A 24,833-nucleotide genomic window follows, 5' to 3' on the forward strand; every position below is an offset into this window, starting at 1 on the left:
AGGCAGATATGCCTTATGATGTAAAAGCAGTTGCTTTTAATGTAAATGGGTTTATTAGCCCTATAAAAAGAGACAGGGTGTTGAGGAGATTAAAAAGGGAAAAAAAATACTTGTCAAGGTAGTTCATAATCCCTTTAGACATGAGCTCTCACACTGAAAGCCGTAAAATGAATATTTTACCCAGGCTGTTATATCTTTTCTAAGATACACTAGTAGAAATCCCTGTGAGTCAGTGTAGGGAGAGGGACAGACAAATATCCTGATTTGTTTGAAATGTAAAGAAACCTAGAGTCTGATCTACAACATTGCAACGAAGTAAGGACAAAGGAGGATTAGCACTCCCAGATTTTAAAGAATCAATCGGCTCAAATAAAGTACCTGATCCTCTGGTACAACTAATGTAGTCAAGACCGCTAGAGCTGAGTCCGAGTCAAGACTAAGATTTTTGCGTTTGAGTCAAGACTGAGACCAGATTAAGATTTAAAAATAAAAACATTAAAATACCTTCTCTGTTCACCAAAATGATCTGTGTCTCTTCTAAAAAATAATCAGAAGTCACCACAAAAAGTCAGCTGAATAAAATTCTATTCATTTTCATTATAAAATGTGAAATAAAACAATCACAATTTGCCCTCAAACAGCTCATCGCTACGGTTAGCTAGCTTGTCGCTAAGATTAGCTAGCTCATTATTAGCTTTAGTTCTCTCCCTGGTAACATTAGTATTTTAGCTAGCTTGTCACTAGCTTTAGTTCTTTCCCTGGTAACATTAGTATTGTAGCTAGCTTGTCGCTAAGGTCAGGAATGTTTCTTCTTTATTCACAAGAGTATAACTCCAGTGAGCCAGTGAAAAAAGAGCATGTTCCACTGAAGAGTTAATGTACAATTCCTAAACAGAATCACTCAAGCAGCTCCTGCTAATCTTCTGATAAGTGTAAAAGTTTGTTTACAGCAGCAGCTGCAGTTCCTAGTGAACGCACCGTGCGCAGCGTCATGCGTTCAAAACACAGTGAATATGTGAAAATACGTCATTTTACTGCCAACAGTCGAGAGAGAAGTTTTGAATGCAAGCGCCTATTTTGTGTGTGTGTGTGTGTGTGTGTGCGTGTGCGTAATTATATAACTGGACGATATGGATGTTAATCAAAGTGGAGGGCCCGTTTAGATTTCACACACAGTTTCTGTGATGATGCATAAATTTCTGAGCATTTTTTAGCATAAAAGTCCTCACGCTCTGTGACTAATCCCTAAAAAGCATGCTGATTAAAAATGGATTTTAAAAAGAACATCTGTGGCTAAATGGAAAGCTGTATATTCTTTTTATTTCTTAACCCTAATTGGTTAAAATTTGATGGGGAAGTTCAGGATTTAAATACTCCAGTGAAAAATAGCTTTTCTTCATCTTGGGTGAATAAGCTAGTTAATATGTATAAGACGTTTTTTAAATGGGGTTTAAACTGTATTTTGTAATTGTTGCAGGTGTGTATTATTTGTTTAAGATGATAAAAGTTAAGTTAGTTGTTTTGTATGAAGATTTTGATGTTTAGCTCCTGACTGCTGTCTGATCTGAGGGTGTCACCCCTCCCCCTCCCGTCTCACCGCCTGCACTCAGACACACACAACTTCACACACACACACACACACATATATATATCTGAGTGTTCCCTGTCCTATCAGAGCTGCACCTCATACAGAGGACTCGCACTCGGCCGATCTCGTCCACAGTCTCTGAGTCCACCTCACCCCGAGACCGAGACAAGATTCCAAACAAGGTCGAGTCCGAGACGAGACAGAGACCGCCCGTTTTTGGTCTCGAGACTCGAGTACTTCAACACAACCTAAACCCCACAGTTAGTCAGACTGAGAGAAGGAACAGGAACAGTCACACTCTAAACTTCAAGCCTCCTGAACCTGACAGACTGGTTCTCATCTACTCAGCTGTTCTTAGACATTTATGTGTAAATAAACTCAAGTCAACTCTGAACATCCAGATTCCTGACTCCTGATAAAATATACAGACTCTGATTTACAGAATCTTCCCTCTGATCATTTCTGCAGTCTGACTTTTATATCTTCTCAAATTCTGAACTGATGGATGGTGTGAGTGTAGTTGTGTGAGTGTAGTGGTGAGTGTAGTTGTGACTGTAGTTGTGAGTGTAGTTGTGAGTGTAAGTGTGAGAGTGAGGGTGAGTGTAGTGGTGTGAGTGTAGTTGTGAGTGTAGTTGTGAGTGTAGTTGTGAGAGTGAGTGTAGTTGTGAGTGTAGTTGTGAGAGTGAGGGTGAGTGTGTGAGTATAGTTGTGAGAGTGAGTGTAGGTGTGAGTGTGAGTGTAGTTGTGAGTGTAGTTGTGAGAGTGAGTGTAGTTGTGAGTGTGAGTGTAGTTGTGAGAGTGAGTGTAGGTGTGAGTGTGAGTGTAGTTGTGAGTGTGAGTGTAGTTGTGAGTGTAGTTGTGAGTGTAGTTGTGAGAGTGAGGGTGAGTGTGTGTACAGACCTCCTGTTTCTGTCTTTAATAAAGCTGGGGACCCAAATCGCTCCAGTTCAGGGGTTGTTTTAACCCACCGGGAGGTTCCACCGATTGGGAGGGAAAGGGGCTCACTTTTCTCAGGGGAACCTGAAGAACAGAAAAAAATGGACATGTATAAATTATAGAACATGATCAGTAATATAATAATACTTATGGGTAACGGCTGTTTGAAGTAACCTAGTTTAAACAGTAATACAGAACTGTGGTTTTGTTGTTATAATTTACCCTCACAGAAAGAATGGAGTCTTTGGGGGCGGAGCTTCTGCTTTATATGTGGCTGTTCTTACACTGATAACCCATCATTTATTTCTGTGTGAAAAGTTTAAATAAAGATTACTTTAAAAAAAAACATTTTCTTTGCTTTACTTAAACACTTTTAGTTTGGTCTCCTATTTTGAGAGAATCACTGAGAACATTAGTATTTTTAAGTTGAAGAAACTTTTTATTACTTTATTTCAGACCACGCCCCTGCAGATTCTCATTGGGCTTGTTCTGTGGAAGGTGCTAGAAAATCTTTTACTTTCAAACAACATGATTTTTTTTTCTGTATTTTATTTTTATTATTTTATTATTTTCTGTTCTCCTGAGAAGATCTACAGACATCCTACAGTTGACTCCATTAACCAAGACACCATTTTCTGCCTTCAGCTCTTTTTACATTTAGGAATTTGTAAGAAGATTTCCATGTTCTAGAGACGTTTTTCTTTTTTGCAGTTGAGGCTTATCTTAAGTTACAAAATGCAATGTATTTTTTGTGGATTTTTGTGTTATATCATTGTGTAAACAGCTTTTGAGAATAACTCTGAGCATGATAGTATCCAAACTAGACTAACTAGCTAACAGTGTTAATGTTCTGCTGTTACACTTTGTGGTTTGTATTTTTAAATGTGTGTTTTTATCAAAAATTGCACGTATTGTATTTTGCAAAATACCTAGATTAATGTTATTTTTTTTGTTTGTTTAATTCAATAATTGCTACCGCAGAACATGTTGAGAATGTATTAAGTTGAAAAAAATAATTTTGGTCATTTTTCCATTTTCTGAACAACATTTCTTACTTACTTGCTAACTTTTTTTAATTGGCCAGATTTAAGACTTGGTTGTAGGATCCTTGAAAGTACTGTCTTGTTTCTAATTTTAATATTTTAAATAAAAGGAGGAAAAATACATTTTCTTTCTTGGTCCTGATATGTTTTTTTAAGCTTTCACATCAAATGTAAGTAAAAAAAGTAAAAAAAAAAAATACTTAAAAAGTTGAGTTTAAAAAAACGGGTAGAACAGTTTACACTACAGCATATTTTAAATATAACTATTTTAGATTTTAACTCAAAAGGTTACTTACAGGCATTTAGATTGAACTTACCTAAATGAATAGATTTTCTGTAGTATGCATTACTTAAAAAATGTAGGCAATCACTTGCCTCAAACTCTTGAAGTTCAATCAACTTATCCGGGTTTACAGTGTTTACATTTTCTCCAAAGTGAGTCTGAGTCCGGTGTGTAAAGAGTGTGCATGCAAATAACCTACACCATCCTTTTCTTTTCATTTTTTAAGATTTTTTAGTTTGACTTTCCATGTTGTGTAAATAAATTGTTTGTGTTGCACCCAATTTTTAGATCCTCCCCACTTTATGATCCACCTTACACCCAGAGACCTTATTACACTATTCAGCCTCAGGCAAACCTAAAATCCCCCATACATTACACATATCAAACCCCAGAACCTACTAATAATATTCATATATATAAATATATAAAATATAATAATCTAACCAGCACAGTGCCGTCCATCTGTTATCAAGCATCAGCCGCTAACTCAGCTCTGAAAACAGCTTCCACCCTCCAACCTTCACTGCTGATCCGGTTAATCACTAGCATTGAGCTGCATTCCAGTTTTCTGAGATCAATCACTAAAGACTCCACTGAACTACAGCCATAATCCACATATCATATAAACCCCCAGAAAACAGGGGAAAATGACCCTCAAAAATACTTCAAAAAGCACCCAGAGACGGATCAAAACAAAGAGCTGGAGAGTTCTGAAGATTCCAGCATTGAGTCCAGACCCAAATCATACTGAACTCCGGTGAAGAGATCTTAAACCTGATCTTAAAACTGCTGTTGGGAGAAGAAACCCTTCAGATACGAGAGATCTGGAGCAGATTACAGAAGAAGAGTCCAGAGTTCCAGCTGAGAGGTGGAAGAAGCTCTTTAATGGTTACAGGAAACAACTGATTTCAGTGTTTTTTTTTTTCAAACGGTGTGCAACCAAATATTATTTTAAAGGGGCCAATAATTTAGTTTGGTCTGATTTTGGAATTTTGTTTGAAATGTTATATATATTTTACATGGTGTTTTTCTGTTTTTTTTTGTGTCTATTTATAATACTCTCAAAAGAAATCCTTTCAGGGGTGCCAACACTTTTAGCCATGACTGTATTTGAATATTTAAATTTTAGACACTGAACTGTTTCAACCAAACAAAGAAACAAAAAAGGATTTCCACATAAACCCACAAACCACTTCCTTATTTTAAGGTTTAATGGAAATAATGAGATTAATTAAAATATGTCTAATAAAAAGCTAAACATCAGCTTCCTCCAAAACAGAGGCATTATTGTTTCACACAGGGATTCTTTTACAACATAGTAAAATTCAACCTACAAACTTCAACAAGACTGCAGGATCAAACTCACTGTGTAAGAAGAAACATATTTTTTATAAGAATTAGATCATTTAAAGTTAATCAAAATATGAATCCTACCTTTATATTTCTGGATTCTGCAGTAAAATCAGTCGTCTGTGTCGTAACGCAGCGTCTCTTCATAAACTGAAGGTCTTTCTGAGGTGTGTATCACATTAACTGGTTAGACTGGTTTTTAGATCGTTTAGTCAGATTTTAGAATGTTTTCAGGTGTGTCTTCATATAAACACAAAACAACACAGCAGTCTCCATCTAGTGGGCAGTTATCAGAAAAATCTGTATTAATAGTCAGCAATATTTTTAAAGTATTCCTGAAAAGATAAACTATAACTTTTCACATTGTTCCAAAAACATCCTGAAAATGTGTAACATAATAAAGATTTGCACCAAATTGTGACATATCAAATATAAATAAAAATTCTTATGTAGCATTCTCAGTTTCACAAAAACTGGTATCTAAAGTAACTTCCTTTATACTTAAATACAATAATTAAACATACAAAAATACAACATAATAATTACTTTGATTTCACACAGATGAATAATATTAAAATGTTAGTCCTTTTATATTTGAATCCTGGTTCCTTACAGTGTTTCTTCCTCCAGCTCTGAGTGAGTTTTTTTCACAGCCACTGTTTTATTTATATATATATACATATACACACAGACACACACACACATATATATATATATATATTTATATATGTAACAGACTCATTACTACACCCTTCTCAAAACCAGCTGAAGGGCCACGCAGACACAGGGGGGCAGAAGCCATTTTTAAAAAGCTTTGATTGGTTAGAATCACTGTCAGACACTGTCAGTTTAAATTAGTTGCTTTTTATTTTAGTTAATTTATAAAATATATGCTTATTAAATATTATGTAATGATTTACATGCACCTATTGTCACCCCTGAAGGGTTAGAAGGGCCTCACTGCACACCACTGACAAAAATAAAGATGACGGGACTAAAGAAAAACATCTTTTACCCATAAAAAGTGGCACCTCTCATACCGGATTTACTTTGGACAAAATGTATTAGACACCACACACTGAAATTATTGTATCTAAACTATTATTCACTACAGTATTCAAACTAAAAGTAATATTTACATAAAATACCTTTAAAGTGCATTTTCTAAAGCATTGCACTTAACAAATTAAAAACACATAGGTATATAGTATTATATAACTTTGGCCTGTAAAGTGATAATTGTATAAAGTCATGAAAAATGCTAAAAGTAAATACCCTGTCAGAGCAGTAGAGGGTGCTCCATGCAGGGACTCCACTTTAGTTCAGGTTGAAGGGCGGGGCTTCACACTGGGAAGGAGCTGCAACACTGGATCCTGATGCTCCTGTACTACACTCTAGTGTCTGTTTGGTGGAACAGCTCACACTGTAAGCTGTACACAGCACAAGGTGCATTTCCTTCACTCTCCCCATCAAACCTGACTTTCTCCCCAAAAGCTCATTAACAAAATTCCTAAAGCTATCTCAGCTGTACTTACTACTTATTTATTTAGCTATACATTTACAGACACTGAACATTTCTTATGTCACTACTTCTATAGGCCAAAAACATATATGAATATAATGTATTTAACTGAAACTTGTCTATACAACCAATCATTTATAAAGTAAAATCTTAAAAAATATCAGGGGTGCCCAGATTTCTTATACCATAGTAACTATGTGAAATTTAATTGAGTTTTATGTATTATTAGGAACACAACTCAGGCATTACAACTGTAGTTATGATTGGAAATAAAAGCTTTGTCAGGGATGAACATAATGACTGATTGAGCTCAGTTTCAGACCCTTTGGCCTAATTGAGCTAATTTCACTCTGATGTGCTGAGCTGTACAGCTTTGTAGTGTTGGAACACTAATAGATTGAAAGAACTCCTCCAGGGTTTTACAGAGATAAACATGTTCAGTATTCTTTGGAAATAAAATATTTTCAGGGATTAAATTAATAACTGATTGAGCTAAATTTCTGAGCCTGGCCTGCAATAAACTGAGCTCATTTAAATTCAGATCATTGAGAAAATAAACATTCTACAGTAATCAAACAAAAGACATTCTAGGCTTTGTATAGAGAACATATTTGTGCTGTTTAACTTTTTCTCCAGTATAACAATCGCTAAGAAAACAAAAGCAAGTATCAATGAATGAGCAGAATGCCACTGACCTGAACCTGCTGGCGTAAATCTGCTGGATTAAATCCCTTCTCCAAAGAACGGAGCAATAGCTTCCAGCACAGTCAGAAACCGAATAAGGCCCAGACCTGGTCCTACGTTCAAAAAGACACTGGGCTGAGTCCGGTCATCATTGTAAATACTTGATTTGATATCTTCTTACTGGACTTTATTCTACTTTTGAAAACCTTTAGAGATTGCTAATAATAAGAAATGCCTAAAAACTGTAAGAGTTTATGAGGAGCTTTCACTGTTGCCTCTTGTTAATATTTCTCTATTTCTATCATTAGTTTTCTTCCTTAATGTATATTTTTATGCTGTCTTCTACTGTGGTTTATATGTATCATCGTAAAACTTTAATTTATACGTTTATATTTATATATATAAATTGGCTCACTCTCTGGGGTCAGCGCATGTCGTTTATTTCAAAGAGCCGGCTAAGAGTCTGACCCATCACTACTAATAACTACAGTGCCGTAGTTTAACACTTTATTGTTGTGCTGTTGTACCAGAAAAGAATGTAGACTGTTAAAACTTACTCCTATCAGCATGTTCTGTGTTACAGGAACCAGAGTCACTGAAGATCACAGTGGAGATGGAGATCGTGGGAATCTCCACAAAAGGCGATGAGACTGTTCTCCTCAGTGACACCATGGAGGAGTTCAGCGTTCCCGCCACTGTGTGGAGTGGTGACGTTAAAAGTAGCTGTTGTGAGGGAAGGGGAGGTCATTTTAAACATTGAAAGCCCACTTTTTAATGAACCATAATGTGGTAATTTGACAAGTTTTTGTGTTCAGATTGTAATATTTCTTAGCATGTTCTGTTAGGGTTTTTTTGGGGGGTGAGGTTGTATGTGTTTGTGTTTTTGATTTTTGATTGTGTGTGTTGTTTTTAAACTAATTCAAAATAAAACGTGTTTAATTGTTTTTATACCTGTCTTTTGAATTTAAACACATTCATTTAAGCTTACTATCCTTTCCTACTAAAACAAATATTCTATGGTTTTTATATTTTTCTGCTGGTTTTGTGGTGTTTTGCAGTGTTTTTCTAAAGGTTTTTATCAGCCCTTTTAAACCCTATGAAAGTATTTTTTTATAATTGTCATTTTTCAGAAAGACATGTGCTTGTGGTTTATGATCATAACTGTTTCTGCTTTTAAGAGTTTACACTGCTGGGCTGAAGCTATACTAAACCATAAAGAGGCATATCTATGCTGCACCACCATTTATTCAATGGTATTTGGATATTAGCATTTAACCAAAAGTTTTTGCACACAGCTCAATCAGCCAAAAGTATTGGCATTCCACCATTTAGCCACAGGCAGTAGCTTTTATACTGTTTGTAACAAAACAAACGATAGTGTGATATAAACTTCGTCCAACACTGTAATGGATGATTTACACTTATGTATGTACAGGCTCACAAATCTATTTCTTTATTTTAATAGTTCCTATAAATGTTTTGTTACAGATGCACACAGCAATGAGACGATATAAATAATAGTTCATGCTAGATGTTCATTATCTTTAATGTCTGATTTGTAAACCACATTATCACATGCACTGTATAAAACTATTCGCCATTCCCTGCTTCTTAAAAGTTTTTATTAAGGACACAGACGGCGCGGTCGGTGCGGGAATTTTTTTATTTTTTCTCCCCTGCCTTCATCTTCAGGTGGGTCAGAATCAATGACTTCCCAGAGCAGATTTGTTCTTTGTCTGATTTCTACCTCAGAAGAGTGTCAGACTGTTTATAAACAAATACTCAGCACAGAATTTCAGATTACCACACAGCATTTTCTATCCAATAAGAAATCACTTAGGAATGTGTCTGATTGACATCCCAAAAACCGCACCATCCACCAACTGTTGGTCCTCTGCCCGGGGCACCAGGAGTTTGGTGATGCATTTCACCCGGATGGGAGACTCCTTTTAGTAGAGAGTCGTCGACTGTGAAAACATTCTGTGCAAACAAAAGAGCACAACGGACTAAATATAAAATATTTGTTATGTTTCACCTAATTTATTGTATTACCCATGATTCAACTGTTCATATGCAAATATTTTATTTGTTGATTGGTTGGGAGAATAAACCATAATATTAAACTGTTTTGGGTTTTGTGGGGCTATTGTGCTGTTATTGTTCTGTATATGTAACGCTTGGTACTATTTAAATAATATGAAAATATATAAAAATATATCTTTTTTAATTGCTTGGTAGAGATGCGTGGTGTTGTTTCCACCCAGACACTTTAAAATGGGGACACAAGTGCTGCTAAGTAAAAAAATATCTATTTTAATTATTTTCATATTATTTTTTATTATGTAATATTTAATCAGTGCTAAGCGTTACACAACAGAACAATAACAGCAAAATAGCCCCACTTAGTTCAAAAACAGTTTAATAATATATAGTTTAATAAAATATTTGAATATGAACCGTTAAATCATGGGTAATACAATAAATTAAGTGAAACATAATGAATTAAACAGTATAAACATGTTATTTTGTATGTTTGTGCTATTTTCTTTACACAGAATGTTTTCACGGCCGATGACGCCCTACAAAAAGGAGTCTCCCATCCGAGTGAAATGTATCACCAAACTCCTGGTTTCCCAGGCAGAGGGCTGGCAAGTGGTGGACGTCGCGGTTGTTGCTATCAAGGGCGATGGAGTGGGTTTGATATGGGGGGGCTAATATGAATTAAAGCCCACCCTATAGTGTCTTAGAACAACATTTATGGAATTACTTTTAATCACAAATGAACCATTTTTTGTCTGTACTTCTGTTTGAGGGACAACAACACCCCAACAACAACAATGGACAGTCGAGAGACTGCACGGAGAACCCTGCCAAGCACCACCAGTGAACTACCAAAGTCCACCAGAAGTCTCAGAATCTCCTTATCATCTCCTAACCTATGTGGCTAAAGACAAAGCAACAACCCCAACACATGGCTACACAGAGAACTGAGAGCAGCAACACAAAAAAGGCTTCGTATTCCTGCATCAAAACTAAATATCTGAGCTGATCAGAATAATTATGGCTGCAACTGACAATCAAAATACTATGCACAGTATTTAAAAGTACAGTTGTCTATGCTCTCTGGGTGGGTACAGTAGGTGGCGCTTTATCTTGAAATTCATAATTTCTATTTCATTTTTATAATACTTAAGAATACATAAGAATATGTAAGTCTTGATATCACAATCTTACCTATATTGTTTACATCTTATATATTACCTTTATCTGTTCTTTTTCCAATCCCCTTTATGCAAAATTATAATCAGTAAAAATGTTTATTTGACTAAATTGGAATTAAAATATTTTTTACTGATGAAGCAATGGAGCAAATTTGGTTGAATTCTAAAGCCCAAAACCTTGGCTAAATTGTGGAATACAAATACTTTGGCTGAGAAGTAGTCCAAAAACTTTTGGTTAAATGGTAAAATTCAAAAACTTTTGGGTAAATGCTGAAAACCAAAGACTTTTGGTTAAATGCTTACGTGCAGTATCTCTCTCTCTCTATCTCTCGCTCTCTCTCTCTTAGGTGAGCCATGGGAGAGAGTTGTGGGTGGAGACTACAAAAGGACCTGAACCAAGATGGCCGACAGAGAGAGAGAACCATGGGGTATGCTTTAAGGCCAATGCGCTCTTGTAGCCTAATTTTATTGTATTACTTCTCTGATGTGGTTAACTTAATCCCTCTTTTTGGCTAAAAGACAACTCACTGGTTTGGCTGTACCACCTTGGGTATGCTAACAGGTAAAATAGGTGCACCTGTACATTTTTACATCATGTAGGAGTTGTTTGTATCGGTCCCTAGGTAAGAGGGCGGGTGCTACCCCTTGTATTTAAGTTATTAGTTAGGGAGTATCTTTTCTTTATATTCTTTTTGTACTTAATTTGGCTTTAGGTAGTTTAATATGGTTATGTTTTGTTGTGTTCTTTTCTTTAGCACCGTCCATAGTTTACATTTCCCAGAGTGGTACTTTCTTTGTTGTTTTATACAGCATATGTAAATAATGTAAATACTGCCATGGTTTGTTGTATGTGCAAATGAGTGGTGGGAAGCTAAAATTAAATCAGATTTTTGTACTGCTATTTACTGTCTGTTCTCCTCTTTCTTACTTAAACTCTGCTGGCTCTTTGACTTAGGATAGCCATGTGTTATGTTCTCCATATTTTTCTTCCTAGACACATGTGGAGGATTTTAACACTTAAATCTAAAAATGTTTGGTTAAATGCTAAAACTTTAGATGAAATGCTAAAATCTAAAAACCTTTGGTTAAATGCTTAAATCCAAAAATATTTGGTTAAATGCTTAAATCCAAAAACGTTTGGTTAAATGCTGAAATCTAAAAACTTTTGATTAAATGCTGAAATCTAAAAACTTTTGATTACTAACTGGTTGCTAGGCGGTTGCTATCATTTCTAAAGTGGTTGCTAAGTGGTTGCTTGGTAGTTGCTAACGTTTTCCAGGTGGTTGCTAAGCTGTTGCTATCGGTTGATAGGCAGTTGCTATCATTTCTATTGTGGTTGCTAGGCAGTTGCTAACATATTCCACATGGTTGCTAGGCAGTTGCTAACAAACTCCATATGATTGCTCAGTGGTTGCTAGGCAGTTGCTAACGTTTTTCAGGTGGTTGCTAAACTGTTGCTATTTGATTGCTAGGCAGTTGCTAATGTTTTCCAGGTGGTTGCTAAGGTGTTGCTAACTGGTTGCTAAGCCCTGGCTGGGGTGCCGGGGTGTCCAAACTTTTGATCAGTATCTGCTCCATACAGCAGCTCCTCCAAACACACACAGTACTGGAAGAGCAGGGGAGAGAAAGGCCCCCCCCCATTCATTCCTATGGGGAAACTTCGTACGACAATTGTAAGAAAACGTCAAATCGTCGAAATTTCCGTAAAGAACGTCCGATTTTTGTCTTCATATCTCAAAAATTGTGACCTATGTGGATGTTCAAAGTTGTCCCCTATTCATTTCCTATGGGGAAAAAAAGTGCACGTTTACGAAGTTTTTACGAAAAACGTACGATATATCGCTTAAAAAGCACAAGCAACCTAATCGGGTATAGGTCCTACGATACTGCTAAATTTAGTATTTCTACGTCACAAGCTGTAGGAGGAGATAGTGATTAAATTTTGAGCGCAGAATAAGATAATAATAAGAAGAAGATTACGAAGAACAGTAAGTTGACTTTTCCAAGCAAACTTAATAATAAAGTACACAGAGAAACAGATACAGGAATACAGAGTGTCCTTTATGATCAGCGGAGCTAAAAAGATGCTCAGTGAGTGTATGGTCATAGGTGTATGGTGTATGGAGCTGGTCATAATATTCTGACTTGACTGTGTATAAAATGGTTAAGGGTAAATTAAATACATTCTTCCACAAAACAAAATTGGTACCACTTTAAAATAAGACTTTATAAAGAGTTTATAAATGGTTTACAATTAGTTTATTAATGCTTACTAATTAGGTTGTAAATGCTTTAAAATCATTAATAATCAGTTATAACACATATATAGAAAGGGCAACAATATAGATGGCTGTGGGTTCATTATTTCATAACAGGTCATTGTTGCCCTTTCTATATATGTGTTATAACTGACTATTAATGATTTTTAAGACATTTACATCCTAATTAGTAACCATTAATAAACTAATTGTAAACCATTTATAAACCCTTTATAAAGGTAGTCTTATTTTAAAGTGGTACCACAAAATTAGTCCCCTGTATGGTTATAGTGTATTTTCACAGCATTATTTAACACTATGTTTTTCATAGCTAATTTCAACCCGGATGCAAGCCACTAGAGATGGGCCTGTTCCTGTTGGTGAACTGATCTTAGAAGAAGAGGGAAAGCACCACGAGGTGGCGCTGTGGAGAGAGGCAGCACTGGCAGAACTTGCCCTCTTGCAGCTTACAGAAATTACACATCTGAATATTGTGAGGTAAATTATTACTGCAGCTGTTTAAAGGAGGTGGTGTTAATGTTGTTATGGTTGTGTGTTGAGTTGTTTCAAGGGCAAAGCAAACTCACATTGTTATACAAGATGTACACTGATTACTTTAGATTACATTAAAGTGTCATTTCTTCCGTGCTGTCCCAGGAAATATTGACAAATGAGAAATACTGTAATTTTTCGGTATTCAACTGTCTAATGGTGAAAACTGGGGGAAATATTTTTACTTGCAGAAACCTGAGAAAAAAACAGAAGAGGGATTGTGGTGGTTGGAGTCTCTGTGGGAAGCAACACCACTCTCCTTTTGACAGAAGATATGGAGGAGCTCATCGTTCCACACAATGTACTGATCAGCTAATTAAGCGCCTTCCATTCATCGTAAACATTTCCTATGAGGGAGGCGTTATTTGTTCTATTGGCAGCCCAGCTTTTACAGAGGCATAAGGCCTTAAAAATGTCTTTTCACATACTAATCCAGTTCTAATCTGACCCATAATCTGTTTGTTTTTCCATCCCCTGTTTTCTCCTTTTCAGTATAGGGGAGAAGTTATATACATGGACTTCATTTGTAGTCAATAACGAGTATAAACTTTTGTTGAATAGCCCACCTCCGATCTCCCCCAACATTCCGAAATACAGTGCGATAGTTTATATACACAATACCTTCAGCTAGTCAAGCCACAATAAGTCAACTGACAAGAAATGCTTAAAAATGCATAAATATTATAGAGATATTTTCAGCAACAACTGGAAAGTCATGCATTTCCCCGACATTAATTTTCAGACCTTTCCTGGCTTAACTACGACAAGGAACTGTGTGTATAAGAGTGCTTTAATAAACTAATCTGTAGGCACTGTGTGTATAAACAGTGTTTTTAATAAACTATCTGAAGGTACTGTGTGTATAAGAGTGTTTTAATAAACTATCTGTAGGAACTGTGTGTATAAACAGTGTTTTTAATAAACTATCAGTAGGAACTGTGTGTATAAACAGTGTTTTTAATAAACTATCAGTAGGAACTGTGTGTATAAACAGTGTTTTTAATAAACTATCAGTAGGAACTGTGTGTATAAACAGTGTTTTAATAAACTATCTGTAGGCACTGTGTGTATAAACAGTGTTTTTAATAAACTATCAGTAGGAACTGTGTGTATAAACAGTGTTTTAATAAACTATCTGTAGGAACTGTGTGTATAAACAGTGTTTTTAATAAACTATCAGTAGGAACTGTGTGTATAAACAGTGTTTTTAATAAACTATCTGAAGGTACTGTGTGTATAAACAGTGTTTTTAATAAACTAATCTGTAGGAACTGTGTGTATAAACAGTGTTTTTAATAAACTAATCTGTAGGAACTGTGTGTATAAACAGTGTTTTAATAAACTATCTGTAGGCACTGTGTGTATAAACAGTGTTTTTAATAAACTATCAGTAGGAACTGTGTGTATAAACAGTGTTTTTAATAAACTATCTGTAGGAACTGTGTGTATAAACAGTGTTTTAATAAACTATCTGTAGGCACTGTGTGTATAAACAGTGTTTTAATAAACTATCTGTAGGAACTGTGTATAAACAGTGTTTTTAATAAACTATCAGTAGGAACTGTGTGTATAAACAGTGTTTTTAATAAACTATCTGAAGGTACTGTGTGTATAAACAGTGTTTTTAATAAACTAATCTGTAGGAACTGTGTGTATAAACAGTGTTTTTAATAAACTATCAGTAGGAACTGTGTGTATAAACAGTGTTTTTAATAAACTATCTGTAGGAACTGTGTGTATAAACAGTGTTTTAATAAACTATCTGTAGGCACTGTGTGTATAAACAGTGTTTTTAATAAACTATCTGAAGGTACTGTGTGTATAAGAGTGTTTTAATAAACTATCTGTAGGTACTGTGTGTATAAACAGTGTTTTTAATAAACTATCTGTAGGAACTGTGTGTATAAACAGTGTTTTAATATACTATCTGTAGGCACTGTGTGTATAAACAGTGTTTTTAATAAACTATCAGTAGGAACTGTGTGTATAAACAGTGTTTTAATAAACTATCTGTAGGCACTGTGTGTATAAACAGTGTTTTTAATAAACTATCTGAAGGTACTGTGTGTATAAGAGTGTTTTAATAAACTATCTGTAGGAACTGTGTGTATAAACAGTGTTTTTAATAAACTATCAGTAGGAACTGTGTGTATAAACAGTGTTTTAATAAACTATCTGTAGGAACTGTGTGTATAAACAGTGTTTTAATAAACTATCTGTAGGCACTGTGTGTATAAACAGTGTTTTTAATAAACTATCTGAAGGTACTGTGTGTATAAGAGTGTTTTAATAAACTATCTGTAGGAACTGTGTGTATAAACAGTGTTTTTAATAAACTATCAGTAGGAACTGTGTGTATAAACAGTGTTTTAATAAACTATCTGTAGGCACTGTGTGTATAAACAGTGTTTTTAATAAACTATCTGTAGGAACTGTGTGTATAAACAGTGTTTTTAATAAACTATCAGTAGGAACTGTGTGTATAAACAGTGTTTTTAATAAACTATCAGTAGGAACTGTGTGTATAAACAGTGTTTTTAATAAACTATCTGAAGGTACTGTGTGTATAAGAGTGTTTTAATAAACTATCTGTAGGAACTGTGTGTATAAACAGTGTTTTTAATAAACTAATCTGTAGGAACTGTGTGTATAAACAGTGTTTTTAATAAACTATCTGTAGGCACTGTGTGTATAAACAGTGTTTTTAATAAACTAATCTGTAGGAACTGTGTGTATAAACAGTGTTTTTAATAAACTATCAGTAGGAACTGTGTGTATAAACAGTGTTTTTAATAAACTATCTGAAGGTACTGTGTGTATAAACAGTGTTTTTAATAAACTAATCTGTAGGAACTGTGTGTATAAACAGTGTTTTTAATAAACTATCTGTAGGAACTGTGTGTATAAACAGTGTTTTTAATAAACTATCTGTGTACTTTTAAAGTTCTCACTGCCTTGCTTTAAATGTCATCATCCTTGGAATTCTACCAGTGAAGTGTGGAGCTACTTTGAGTTTGTTGTTAATGGTGTAAAAATAGTGTTTTTTTTGTATGGGTTAAGCTATGCCCCTATCACTAGCATTGTGGTCTATTGGGAGCATTAGCTAACAGCGCTGTATTTCAGAATGCTGGGGAGAATGGAGGTGGGCTATTCAACAAATGTTTGTATTTGTTATCATGATTCACTACAACCTAAGTCCATTTCAGTTCAACCTTAACAACTATTCTGCTATCTGAACCTTTTTTGTTCCATATTTTTCATTCTGTTGTTCACTTGTGTTTTTGCCTTGGAAAAGTGTTTATTTATTAAGCCAATTGCACTACCTCACATCATACTACACACACAGATGTTCATATCTATGTACAACAATGAAATACTTATATAATTAAATCATTAACATAAAAACACATTTGTGTGCATTATAAGTATTGTTTCATTCTGTTCTTTTTTTGTATATTAAAAAAAAAGTTATTGCTGGAAATGAATCAATCTGCTGTCAACTTCAGGAAGCTTCGGTTGATTCATCACTTCAGAACAACCTCAATGTACAATGTACAAAAGTTATAAGTCACTCAGATTTAGGAGACTCGGTTAGTCTTATTTAGAAAATGTTGACCATACATTTATTATGATATAAAATTGTAAAATGTGAAGTTTTAAAAACAGTTAGGTTTAGTTATTCTTGTGATTCAACTCCTACTGATTCATTGAACAGAAAAAAGTGAAGCTTGTGCAACTGGAAAGTTATTCAGCTCTTTCTGAGGTAAGATGTGGTGGATATGGTGGTGATAAATTACGATATTATAAAGTCACTTTTCATATTGTATGGGAATAAGTAATGTTTTATGTGATGTATGATAATATGGAATATGTTTATTTGTATATCATGTATTCATGGTGATACGTTTTTTATTATTATAGGTTTATTCGTTGAAAATCTCAGAGGCTCACTTTGTGGCTGCTAGCTAGCTCTCTAGTTATAATTACCAAACATGAACGCTAGCCAACACCTAAACGCGGTTCTCTTTCAGAAAAAATACCTTAAATGTCTTTAATTGATACTCGGATGTACAAATTAAGATCATTCAAGTTTTCAAAGAGGTAAAACCTGCTTTCAGTGTCTATCCATAATAGGAGAAAGTGAGCAGCTAGCCATAGCTCACTTTATCTCAGTCCTAGGCTGTATTCGAAATGGCATACTACTATACTGCATACTGCACTAGTATGTACTGCATACTACACACCGCCCAGTATGTAGTATTCAGTAATGCAACCCTTTTGATTGTAGTACCCTACACTCTCCCGTGACACACCAGTCAGTGCTCTGAAGTGCTCAGAATTCCTCAGAGTGAGTTGTAAACAGAAAGAACATGAAAAATGTCCTACCTTTTCATTATCAAGACTAATGAGATCTGCATACTGTCCAGAACTGCAATTGCTGCTTTAATTTTAGAGTTTAATGTAAGTTCAGTTAACCCAATTCTAACAACCATTTAGCAGCAGCCCCCACAACCCAAGTATGTTCCAGTTATATTTAAATGTTTTCCTATTTATTTTAGTAGATTACTATTTTCATCTATGTAAGTACCAACAAGAAGAAAACATTTAAACAAACTCTCATTCATATTTACACAATCTCAACAATAAAAGAAATGAGACAAGTTGCATCACCGCAGAGATAATTATTAAAACTGCTTTTAAACTGCAGTTTTAATCCATTTAAATGAGCTCTGGGTGTAACTCCAGCATCAGTAGCAGTAATGCTAGTAAATCTACTGAATACAAAACATTAGTTTTAGAAAATGGAAATATAGTGGTACGTTTTCTTTTCTATTTTAGTGAAATACTTTGTTCTACTTTGTAAAATTAAAGTAAAACTCCAGAGAAGTAGTTATACAGTGTTTTAAATGAGAGTTTTAGCTGTTTAGCTCCATTCAGCTCCATGCATTGAGGACTCCCTCGCGGGCTCCCTCTAGCGGTGATGGGGTATACTGTGATATCGCGGGAGAGGGGGCGGGGCTCTACATAACCCGGATGACGCTGAGCTTCCGGGGTCTGTAGCTGGAGAGGAGGAAGAGCAGGATCAGCTGAACTACAGAAGGTACGGAGAAATTTCTCTCTCTCTCTTTCTCTCTCTCTCTCTCTCTCTCTCTCTCTCTCTCTCTCTCTCTCTCTCTCTCTCTCTCTCTCCCCATCACGCTGTTCTACATTCACTCCTACACCAACACCACCTTCAGCATGTGCAGCATTTACACCACCAGCACTGGATCTTCTCCTAGCTCTGCTCAGCAGTCTGCAGTAGGGGGTCGCGGAGCTGGGGATGGGGGGGGCTTTACAGATCATACACAGGATAACGGAACCTCACACTCCTGCCCCCCCTCCCCCACATCACTAACACACACCTGAGATTAATCAGTTCTGTGGAAATTCCTTTTTAAGTTTGTGTGAAAAGTCTCTACACATTTCTTAGTTACACTAATTTAGTTTAGTTTAGTTTAGTTAATTTTCCTTTACTTAATCCGGTTCCACCACAACAGTTGCTGGTAAGTCATGTGACTCTCCCGTCAAAATAAAAGTCCACTTGTAAAATATTAAATGTAAGAATGAAAGATTTAGTGATTATAGTGAGGAAACGTTCAGGCAAGAAGATGAATTTCACAAGTAACATTTATTAGCTTACTGATTTAACAGAAAACTTGCTATTTCACTGTAATAACAAACACAAATATTAGCAAACTACAACATCTTTAGCCCCGCTGTTTTTAAGAAATCCCAGTTAAACCATTACTGTGGAATACAGTCTCCAGCTGCTCTTTTGCTGATACTTTAATAATGATGATAATAATAACAAAAACATGAATTTGATAATAATAATAAGAAGAAGAAGAATCACACTTTGAGCAACTTGACAAAAATACACAAACATTTATGTAAGAGGTTAAAAAGACTACAAAAATAATTGAAAAAGAACTACATAAAATAATATGAATTCTTACAAATTGTTATAATTGTGTTAACCTTTAGTAAACAAAAGAGACTCTTATGTTTTACACTCCTGTTGGAGGTTGGTTGATGTGTTGTAACAGTAAAAAGGTCATTATTTTGCTGTGATTTTATTTTGAACTACAATTCCCTGCACCAACAAGACAACTGCATGTTTTTTTTATTAATTATCCCTCCGCACCCCCCGTAGCTCCAGAGGAACTTGAATGCAGCTCAGTGAAAAAGTGCTGTTTTAAGCAAATATAAGGATTTTTGAGAAAAGTTACTGGCAAAATGAGGTCTTATATCAGTTCTAGTCACTCTTCTGTGCATTTTTAGCGGGTATTGAAGCATATTTTGCCTAATAATTAATTATTTCTGCCCCGGTCGGGTTATCGGATCAACATTTCCAAAAAACACATCTTGAACTCAGGAGCGCGTATCACTGTTAGCCTGAAGCCAGTGTGGTGGAAAATAATGAACTGTTATCAGGAGTTGTAAAAAAAAAAAAATCAGGTTTGTGAAGCATTGATTTGGATTAATGTATTTGGTTAATGTGTGGAAACTTTTATAAATTGGTTTAAAGGAAAAAGCTTTGGACATCATCTGTCGTGATCAATGTAGAACGAATCAAGCATCGGCAATGTGATTCGAACCTCAAAGCTTCATATTAAAGGGTAAACATCACTCACTTAGAATGACTTAGAATCTCTTTAGTTAATTGACCTGCTTTTATTTTAATATTCAATGGCATTTTTCTTTGTGTTTTCCAGAAATTAAAATATTTTCCTGAAATTCATCACCAACAACCAGGATATTTAACTAAGAGCAAAGTTAAACTGCTGAAAGAGGTGAAGCAAAAGCCATCCAGAAGAATCTCCAGAACACGCAAAAATTGTTTGCTACATTTAAAAGACAAATGAAGCCAAGTCCCGACATGGAGAAACATCAGCACTCTGTCAAGAGTTTTACTAAACAGAGTGATCTCAAAAAACACCAGCGCATTCACACAGGAGAAAAACCGTATCACTGCACAGACTGTGGAAAGAGTTTTAATCGACAGAGTCATCTCCAACAACACCAGCGCATTCACACAGGAGTGAAACCATTTCACTGCTCAGACTGTGGAAAGAGTTTTAATCAACAGAGTCATCTCAAAAGTCACCAGCGCATTCACACAGGAGTGAAACCGTTTCACTGCTCAGACTGTGGGAGGAGTTTTAATCAACAGAGTAATCTTAAAATACACCAGCGCATTCACACAGGAGTAAAACCATATCACTGCTCAGACTGTGGGAAGATTTTTACTACCCAGAGTGATCTCAAACAACATCAGCGCATTCACACAGGAGAGAAACCATATCACTGCTCAGACTGTAGGAAGAGTTTTATTACACAGAGTAAACTTAAAATACATCAGCGCATTCACACAGGAGAGAAACCTTATTACTGCTCAGACTGTGGGAAGAGCTTTAATCGACTGGAGACTGTCAAACGGCATCAGCGCATTCACACAGGAGAGAAACCGCATCACTGCTCAGACTGTGGGAAGAGTTTTACTATACAGAGTAATCTCAAAATACACCAGCGCATTCACACAGGAGAGAAACCGTATCACTGCTCAGACTGTGGGAAGAGTTTTACTATACAGAGTAATCTCAAAAAACACCAACGCAATCACACAGGAGAGAAACCGTATCACTGCTCAGACTGTGGGAAGAGTTTTACTAAACAGAGTAATCTCAAAATACACCAGCGCATTCACACAGGAGAGAAACCGTATTACTGCTCAGACTGTGGGAACAGTTTTACTCAACAGAGTAATCTCAAAATGCATCAGCGCATTCACACAGGAGAGAAACCGTATCACTGCTCAGACTGTGGGAAGAGTTTTACTGAACAGAGTGCTCTCAAAATACACCAGCGCATTCACACAGGAGAGAAACCGCATCACTGCTCGGACTGTAGGAAGAGTTTTATTACACAGAGTAAACTTAAAATACATCTGCGCATTCACACAGGAGAGAAACCTTATTACTGCTCAGACTGTGGGAAGAGCTTTAATCGACTGGAGACTGTCAAACGGCATCAGCGCATTCACACAGGAGAGAAACCGTATCACTGCTCAGACTGTGGGAAGAGTTTTACTACACAGAGTGATCTCAAAAAACACCAGCGAATTCACACAGGAGAGAAACCGTATTACTGCTCAGACTGTGGGAAGAGTTTTACTACACAGAGTGATCTCAAAAAACACCAGCGAATTCACACAGGAGAAAAACCGTATCACTGCTCAGACTGTGGGAAGAGTTTTACTAAACAGAGTAATCTCAAACTGCATCAGCGCATTCACACAGGAGAGAAACCATATCACTGCTCAGACTGTAGGAAGAGTTTTATTACACAGAGTAAACTTAAAATACATCTGCGCATTCACACAGGAGAGAAACCTTATTACTGCTCAGACTGTGGGAAGAGCTTTAATCGACTGGAGACTGTCAAACGGCATCAGCGCATTCACACAGGAGAGAAACCGTATCACTGCTCAGACTGTGGGAAGAGTTTTACTACACAGAGTGATCTCAAAAAACACCAGCGAATTCACACAGGAGAGAAACCGTATTACTGCTCAGACTGTGAGAAGAGTTTTACTACACAGAGTGATCTCAAAAAACACCAGCGCATTCACACAGGAGAGAAAAATGTCCCAAATTTGTCCCATGGCAATTAACAGCGCAAATCATAAATTCCACCAGAAACAAATATGAACTGTATTTAACAATGGATTTTACAGGTTCAGCAAAACTATTCTTATCCAGGGATGATGTGTATAGAATTCCATGTTATGTTTTTATGTCTTTTAAGTTTGAATATTCCAGGACATTCTTTGTGAGACAGAGCTCAGTTTTTAGGTTAGTTACTGTTGCGCAGTAAGGTTACAGGCTCATTCACTCCCTCTGCTGGTGTTCTTGTTTGTCTATGGTTCAGTCCAATTAAAAATCTGTTACTATAGAGCATAGGTCGGCAATAGGCGGCCCGCGGGCCAGATGCGGCCCGCAAGCAAGAAACATCTGGCCCGTGAGGTTGAACTATAATGAAAAAAAAATCGGACTGTCCGTCTCAAAAATGCTCTTTATTTAGAAACTTAATTTTCCAAAACAGAAAAATTTATTAAAGATTTTTGATAGAGCCACGGGCTGTTAGATAACTGCTAGCTTCTTTATTCTGTTATTTTTTTTTTATTCGTTTGTTTTTTTTTATTTAACAAACAGGTATATCATTAATAGCGCCCCCAATGGTCATTCCACAGATTTCACCCACATCAGCCCACTTGAATGTCTGCTTGTCATTTTAAGAGCGCCCTCCCGCCACCGCGCCCGCCATCCCCCCCCCCCCCCCCCCCCCCCGCCAAGTGCTTGTGGCCCGTCATGTAATGGCTTGGAATAAATCTGGCCCGCGGCCAAACTTAATTGCCGACCCCTGCTATAGAGGGATATAGAGAGATATTTGGTTGTGTTGTATTACTCAAGTTTTATACTCTCTTATCTTTTCCTTATTGAATATTAAATGTTGCTTATGTTTTTTTTAATCTCCAAAGTTACTAAGAATATCCAAATAATGTAGTTTCTTAATTGTTTTTATCCAGTACAAACTATTATCTTCGTATTACTTCACCTCTATATTTACCCATGTGTGTTTTAATAAACGGCTTTTATATTGCAGATCTCCAGTCTCATTGTGTTTTCTCAACACATGTTTGACATGAAACCTATAGGCCTGAGATTGTAATATCCAGTTATATTAAGACACATGTGTCAAACACAAGGCCCGCGGGCCAAATGTGGCCCGCCACGTCTTTTTATGTGGCCCGCGAGAGCTTGTAAGATCTTAGTGTCTATAATAAATAAGTCAGAAGCGTTCTTTGACCAAAAAATACATTTCCCACAATGCTTGTCGATTGTATTACCCGCAAAGTTACGGCTTACTGCCACTACACGGCAGTGTAGTCATTGATGTGGAAACCCTGCCGGAGGGAAGGTGTAACTTCGCGGGTGGAATTGAGACATATAAATGTTTATCCCATAATGTCCAGAAAAAGAGAAGTTGATGCAGACGGACGGCTGTGCTTCAAGGCGAAAGACCGGTATGCCTTTTGTGTTACGAAGAGTGTTACTGACCAAAATAAACGCTTTTTAGGAGAGATATAAGTTCTGTGTAAATATTTATAAGACAATAGCTGACAAAATCTGTTTTAATGACGTTAATAAACATCACTGGGACAGCGCTAGTCGCAGTTTCACCGCAGCAAAGTACGAGGACGTGAATCACTTATCTAACCAGCCTTTACTAATTTCTGCCCTCAATAACCCTTTCAATAACCTCCAATAGCCTTTAATAGTCTTCAGTAGCCTTCAACAGTCTAACCTTGCAGCCGTGGTGTGTCCACTAAACTCCGTAGTTATAAACATCCTGAGGTTAGCAGCGCGATAACTGACCTGTTTATAATGTAATCCCAGCAGTGACTCATGCTCTAAACGGCTGCTGTTAGGTGATTGGGCTGAAAGATGAACTGTAGAGAGCTGTATTATTCGGTTACAAAAATCTTTATTTCATACACAGAAGAACTTAAAAATTTTAAAAACGCTCCAGACTGGCTGAGCTGAGCCCTGTAGCCCGTGGCTGGGCTGTAGCTCTGACTCAGTAAAGACTGCGGACTTGTGGTGCTGCTGCTGCAGCTCCCACTAGTGGTTGGATGAGGAACTGCTAAATCTGAGGAAATGCTATGTTCTTAACAGCTCACAATTTGATTTTATATTTATTAAGCCTTATTTCAGTTAATGATTTCAAAGTTAATATAACTTGATGTCATGTCATTTCTATTCACTTGAATAGTTTGGTTCTTGATTGATGGAGTTTTTGGATTTCATGACATGACAAATTAAAAGGATTTATGTTAATAGAGCAACAAGCAAACATTTTTTCCATGCAACTGTAATATTTGATTGAATAAATAATATATTGAGAGTTATTTAACATTAAGGAGTAATTACATTCATTTACATATATTACATTTGGTTACATTTTATTACATTTATAAGTTACATCTGGCCCTCGGAGGACAGCCAATATGCCAATGTGGCCCTCGGCCAAAATGAGTTTGACACCCCTGTATTAAGACTATGGTTTGTGTTTTTTTTCTCCTAAATCTCTTGTAATGTAACTATGCATAACCAGTCATATTAAGACTATGCTTGAAGTGCAAACAGAGACAGAACATGTTTTAAGCACAGTACAGTCTTGTTGGTCACTCTGTTACCGTTTATTGTTTCCACTGGAGCCAAAATGCAGCCAGACAAACAACTTAAAAGTAGCAGAAGCATCTTCTACGCCAGGAGTATTTAATTAGAATTCAG

The 24,833-nt window shown here is 36.2% G+C and overlaps 2 protein-coding genes across 4 annotated transcripts in view; both read left to right on the forward strand.

Annotated features, from left to right (window-relative positions):
* LOC125801133 (zinc finger protein 658B-like) overlaps positions 1–23,141 on the forward strand; it is a 171,781-nt gene extending 148,640 nt beyond the window's left edge. Inside the window, exons 1-2 of one of the 3 annotated variants that reach the window (XM_049477292.1) lie at positions 18,452–18,538; positions 20,193–23,141. In XM_049477292.1, coding sequence (XP_049333249.1) covers positions 20,339–22,150 — 1,812 coding nt within the window. In that variant the 5' untranslated portion in view covers positions 18,452–18,538; positions 20,193–20,338 and the 3' untranslated portion in view covers positions 22,151–23,141. Of the gene's footprint in view, positions 1–18,451; positions 18,539–19,680; positions 20,097–20,192 lie in introns of those variants that run through there. The other 2 variants (XM_049477293.1, XM_049477294.1) reach the window with 2 other exon arrangements.
* The window catches only part of LOC103028529 (NACHT, LRR and PYD domains-containing protein 3), a 383,714-nt gene that overhangs the window by 206,620 nt on the left and 152,261 nt on the right, over positions 1–24,833 (forward strand). The window lies entirely within an intron of this gene.

This window comes from Astyanax mexicanus, chromosome 4 (genome assembly GCF_023375975.1).
Source record: "Astyanax mexicanus isolate ESR-SI-001 chromosome 4, AstMex3_surface, whole genome shotgun sequence".
Lineage (NCBI taxonomy): Eukaryota > Metazoa > Chordata > Actinopteri > Characiformes > Acestrorhamphidae > Astyanax > Astyanax mexicanus.